This window comes from Alnus glutinosa, chromosome 3 (genome assembly GCF_958979055.1).
Source record: "Alnus glutinosa chromosome 3, dhAlnGlut1.1, whole genome shotgun sequence".
Lineage (NCBI taxonomy): Eukaryota > Viridiplantae > Streptophyta > Magnoliopsida > Fagales > Betulaceae > Alnus > Alnus glutinosa.
Window position 1 is genome coordinate 37,844,528 of NC_084888.1, and position 5,582 is coordinate 37,850,109.

General features: G+C 39.3%; 1 protein-coding gene across 2 annotated transcripts; it reads left to right on the forward strand.

Annotated features, from left to right (window-relative positions):
- The first annotated feature begins 257 nt into the window (after nt 1-257).
- LOC133863974 (rhodanese-like domain-containing protein 7) lies at nt 258-4,067 on the forward strand. 2 transcript variants are annotated; one of them, XM_062300149.1, is made up of 5 exons: nt 258-706; nt 1,340-1,591; nt 1,750-1,851; nt 2,640-2,933; nt 3,424-4,067. In XM_062300149.1, exons 1-5 carry the CDS (start codon nt 317-319, stop codon nt 3,802-3,804), a joined length of 1,419 nt encoding a protein of 472 aa, XP_062156133.1. In that variant the 5' UTR covers nt 258-316; the 3' UTR covers nt 3,805-4,067. The 2 variants fall into 2 exon arrangements, with proteins under 2 accessions (XP_062156133.1, XP_062156134.1); XM_062300150.1 differs by having other exon boundaries at nt 259-706; nt 1,753-1,851.
- Nucleotides 4,068-5,582: the final 1,515 nt, after the last annotated feature.

The window sequence follows — 5,582 nt, forward strand, 5'->3', positions numbered from 1 at the left end:
TAAAAATCACAATTAGTCTAGCAGTTGCAGTTATTGAAATAGAAATAACCAGATACTTCAATTACGGTTGTGGTTATAACTAAATAATTAATATTGCGACCGGTTGTACACCCTTGATATTTATGAAACAAATAAAAATTTATATACTAAATTTAAAAAAAATCTAAAACTCAATTACCTATTATAAATTGTGCGTTAGTTTGAGGCACTCGTATTTTTTTACGAAATTTTTCTATGTTGAAACCCACCCCCCCCCCCATACACTGACCTAACAAACTGTTGGTGATAGGGGCGCGGGAGCCTGAGAGCTGCGTCTATGCTGAGGTGTAGCACACCTCCATTTCTCGCCCTCAGGATGCTCTCATCGTCACCCTCCTATTCCGCAAACCCTAGGCTCAGATTACATTTACTCCCCATATCTCCAATTCCTCATCCGTCCCTGTCCCACCACCACCACCACCACCACTATCATCATCCTCTCTTCTCCAACTCTATTCGCGGCCTCCCTCGAACCCAAAGCATGACCATTTCCAGAAGCTTTTTATCTGGGCCCGCCACCGGCCCCATTCCAGTTTCGACCGGATCCGAAGCCGGTTCGGGTGACTCGGATTCCCAATCTCTCGTGGTCGTCTCCTTCTACAAGTTCGCTGATTTTCCCGACCATGCCGATATGCGAACACCCTTGAAGGACCTCTGCCAGCAACTGGTACCAATTTTATTTTCTCTATCAAATCCCCAATATGAAATTCCATGTACAAGATGTTGATTTTAATGCTTCTTTTGTTTGTGTTTAGACTTTGAATGTTATTGGCGCTGTTGGGGCGTTTGAGATTCTTTTTTGGTCACCAACGTAATGTTTGGTTTTTTCCAGTTTACAGCTTTGACTAGCTTTCTCTCCTTTGAATGCTATAAATCAAATGCAACTGACCCCTTTTCGTTCTGAGCCTGAGAGAGACAACGATTCATTTACCCATAATTCCAACCAAAGGCACTTGTGGCAGTCTGAATTTTCCACGTCCAAATGCCTGCGAAATAAATGATTTCGTCAGCATATTCTTTGCTCTTGTAGCACCAAATGCACAAAGCAAAGTTAAGAAGGATTTCATGGTTTCTCGCCACAAACTCTTAGTTGTTTAGTTGATATAAGCTTAGGAAATTTCGAAACTTTGTCTTGGTGGGTGACAAGTTTGCTTGGAAATTGTTATTTTAGTATTTGGAAACTGTCTCTCTTGATGTATAAATGACTTGCCGTGTTTACTTCCTATTATTCATCTTCTGAGTTGCTCTTCTGACCTTGTTCATCCTCTTGTTCGTGCCTCACCAACCTGATGCTGTTCAGCGTGTTTCAGGTGGTATCATACTAGCGCCTGAAGGAATCAATGGCAGCATTTGTGGTACCCGGGAATCAGTGGAAACAGTTCTTGGATTCATCCAGAGTGATAACCGGCTAAACGGGGTAAGACAAGTGGAATCACCCGTGAGTCCTGAGGAAGAAGCTATCCATCACGGACACACTAGCAGTTCTCCCCTTGCAGCAGGGGAGGATGCACCCTTCCGATGGGATCATGTGAGGGTCAAGTTGAAAAAAGAGGTATTCTTTACTAAGCCTATGCAGTGTCTTTTTTTTTTTTTTTTTTTTTTTTGAGTTTTACGGCACTATCTTTATAATGAGCAGTAGAAACTACTTCAATAATTTTGTTCATCTGCCTATCAGGTGATTCTTATCATGGTCTATATCTATGTTTGAAGCAGATTGTTACTCTCGGAATGCCTATTGTATCACCTACTGAGAGGGTAGGAAAATATGTTAGTCCAAGGGATTGGAATGCATTGATCAGTGATCCAGATACAGTGAGTGATTAAAATTTTGTTGCATTTGTTTACCCTGTTAATCACTCTTTGGTATGAGGAATTAGTCAATTAGATATGAATTGTAGTTGTCGTTGTTCAGATTCTCTTCAACTTTGACAAATATATTTGCTTTCTAGAAATCTCTGCTTGGTTCTTTTATTTTTTTAGTCAGAGAACTTGTGGGTTATCTGTTCTGAAACAATTAATTGAAAGGTTTTGAGCTGTGAATACCTTTGAGAAACCATTACAGCAATTGACATAGCTTTTGGGTTAAATTTTGTTGTATATATCTGACAGGCGACAGCATCGATGCAAGTAGGGCTTCTCGCTTAGAGGCATGCATTATTTATCATATTTCCAGTATTTTTCTTTGAAGTGTATAAGCTCTAGAAACTTGACTCTTTAAGTCTGGCAGAATTTAAAGCATAGGTGGGTTACTGTTCTAACAAAGTCAAAGTTGATAACAATCATAGTTGTTAAAGTCGTAATTTTCCCTCGTCTATAATTCCATAATTTCTACCAACTTATAAATGTCGAAATTTCATTTTGATTTATTTCCAGCATTGAAATAAGTGTTACAAGTACAATAGAAAATGTAAACACATGGTATGGCAATATAGAGTGGTGGTTGCATTTGAAATATGAAGCGTTCACTTTTTATAACTTCACATGGACGGGGACTGCATCTGACTCTGTAATTTATAGTAAGCAGGCATGGTGAAAAGCTTTGGAGTTTGCATTTGCATACTCGTTTTGATTCGAATCTTGATGTTGGCACACTTTTTTAGGTGGTGATTGATGTGCGCAATGCTTATGAAACTAGAATTGGGAAGTTCAAAAGAGCAGTTGATCCATGTACAACCGCATTCCGGGAATTTCCATCTTGGGTGGAGGATCACTTCCAAGTTTCTGATTCAGATGATGAGCATTCAAAGGTAAAGGTGAATGGTCCAAATGGAAGCACTGAAAAACAAGTGGATATTCCGGAGCAAAAAATGCCTCAGCGGGTTGCGATGTACTGCACAGGAGGAATAAGATGTGAGAAAGCTTCAAGTTATCTTCTCAGCAAAGGATTCAAAGAGGTGATTTTCTTTGGAAATTTTATTTTCTGCCAGCTTTCTGCCTATTTGTTTTATGAACTGTTGTGCAAGGGTAGATATCCCGTGGTCATGACAATACTATAGGGAAAAAGTTCACCATTTGATGGTTCCTTCTTAGGAGTTTTGGGTTCTACATTGACATGATCATCCATCCAACATTATGAATGGGCTCATTTCCTGTTTTTGTCTGGGATGTGAATTTCCACAATCCTCGTAGGTTTAACTTCTGAGCTTTGGGAACATGATAAATACCAGCATTAAATTGTTAATCATTGACAAGTTTCTAGTATAACGTGGGTTCTTTCAAAACACATGCCCAAACTGATCATAATGTACTTCTATTTTGATCTGGCCAGTATCATTTGTTGGCAACCTGCCGTGAGTTTGTTTCTTACAGTAACAACAAACAATATTTTATTAGTTACTTTTGTTTGATGACTTCCTGCATCATTGGACCTTAAATTTTTGCCAGGTTTATCATTTGGAAGGTGGGATTTTGAAATACCTTGAGGAAGTTGCAGAATCAGAGAGCCTCTGGGAGGGTGAATGCTTTGTGTTCGACAAGCGGGTCTCGGTTGATCATGGTTTGGTACAGGGAACTTTCAAGCTTTGCTATGGGTGCAAGCAACCAGTGAGTGATGAGGACATGGAAGCCCCAGAGTGGGAGTATGGAGTTTCGTGTCCACACTGTTACTCATTGAAATCCGATGAAGAGAAGGAGAGGGCACGAGCTCGTCAAAGGCAGTTTGAGACGTGGGGCATCATAGGTGGCCCAGACAAGGGTCGTCGTCAAACATCAAATCCAGCTACAGCTAGTATTAAGAGTTCTACCCGGCTTTCTAGTTCAGCTTAGCTAGTGGGAAAAAATGAGGTCGGATAGATGGTTGTGTTGCGGACAATCTTAGAGCAACGAATTCATGTTATCTCAATCTATTAAATTGGGGTTTGTCTCTAGAGCATCACTGCATTTTTTTAAAATGTATGTGAGAATTACGTGTTCTACTAAATAGCTTGACATTGTTAATTTTCTGAGCGATTATGCTTGGTGGGCAAGTTCCTGTGTATTTGCCAATTGACTTGGTTTGCAATCGAACTGCTTTGAGCATTTGACCTTTACTATGCATTAGCATTAGGAATGAGAACGAGGAACCAAAGAAGAAAAGAACAGAAAAAGGAAAAAGTTGGTGTGGTGGGTCCAAATATTTACTTGAAAGTTTGAGATGGCGACATCCTAGTGGAGGTTGGAGGAAACTGAATTTGACTAGGGTGGAGCTGATACCAACCCACCTCGTACCAAAGTAAAGGGGCTTGGGCTTGGGCTTCGCGTCAGCTAGTTTCAGCAGGCGGTGGACATTGACATATTCAGACAAAGATTCCTTTTTTTTCTTTCCATAAGCTTCCTCCGTTACTATATACTTTGTTAATAGGGTTGAGCAAATCCAAACGGGGAGGTTGAGATTGAGATCGAGATCGAGATCGGCGACTAGAGATTAGAGATTGAGATCAGAAAATGGGAGGTGAAGCAGCAGCGTGGGGAGTGTTCAAATTTCTAAGCCCGAGGCTTCGTCCCCAATCAACTGACATCCAAGCCGCCGTCTGCTGGGGCGTCGCTGCCACAACCACTGCTCTTTGGCTCATCGAGGTTTCCCTCTCTAGCTCTACTTGTTGCCTTCACCTTTTTTTTTTTTTTTTTGATACGTGGTTAAATACATACTTAAATACTCGTTTCTTCTTGCCACCATGCACCACCACCGCCGTCTGATGTGATACGTCTTCTTGCTTGTCAACTTCTATATTGAGATGGAGAAATGGGAATCTACTTCCCATGCACTGGCCGGGGGGAGCGCATCTCTTTTGTGCTCTTCTATTAAATTTATCACTTGCATATATATATATATATATATATATATATATAAAAGATTGATATATAGATAAGTGCAAATATCAGAAAACATAGAATATTAATGAACGAATATGTTCGTTAATAGAAAAATGTTTATTTCTGGCATTTACCAATAATTAAATATCAAAAAAGGAAAATCAAATGTGGTTAATTAATATTGTTTATTATTTTCTTCTATTCTACCTTAGTGTTTATTATTTACTTATACTTAATATTGTTTGTCTTGAATTAAGATTTTACATTAATTAATTTCTGAAATATTTCACAGCCATTTGAGTGGTTTAAGAAGACCTATTTGGAGAAACCAAAGCCTGAGGAGAAGAAGTGAAGAGAGATTTGAAAATTCTTGTACAACCTTTTGATTGCCTGCCTGCAGGTGGACAGTGGACTGCTGTTGCGAGAATATATATATATATATATATATATATATATATATATTGTTTTTTTATTTTTTTTTTATTTTTTATTTTTATTTTTATTTTTTTTTATAAGTACATCAGAAACTATTACAATGAAAATTTAAAAGAACAAAAAAACAGGAGGGCTTGGGCCACCCAAATTTAAACTAAGAATGAAAGTACGCGGGGGCAATGCTTCCGAAGATGCGGGCCCTTTGGCTCGAGGCACTGATGCCACAAAGCCGGGGTCACCATTAAAGGTGATATCACAAGTGTATTGAGCCACAAGGACCCAAACACAAAAACAGGGGTAAACTGGGGGAGATGGAT

Bases quoted from the DNA above. Each gene is read 5' to 3' on its own strand.
- LOC133863974 (XM_062300149.1), top strand. From the start codon at position 317: ATGCTGAGGTGTAGCACACCTCCATTTCTCGCCCTCAGGATGCTCTCA. The intron at 1,592-1,749 runs GTATTCTTTACT...CTATGTTTGAAG, and splicing joins GGGTCAAGTTGAAAAAAGAG to CAGATTGTTACTCTCGGAAT. The intron at 1,852-2,639 runs GTGAGTGATTAA...ACACTTTTTTAG, and splicing joins TGATCAGTGATCCAGATACA to GTGGTGATTGATGTGCGCAA.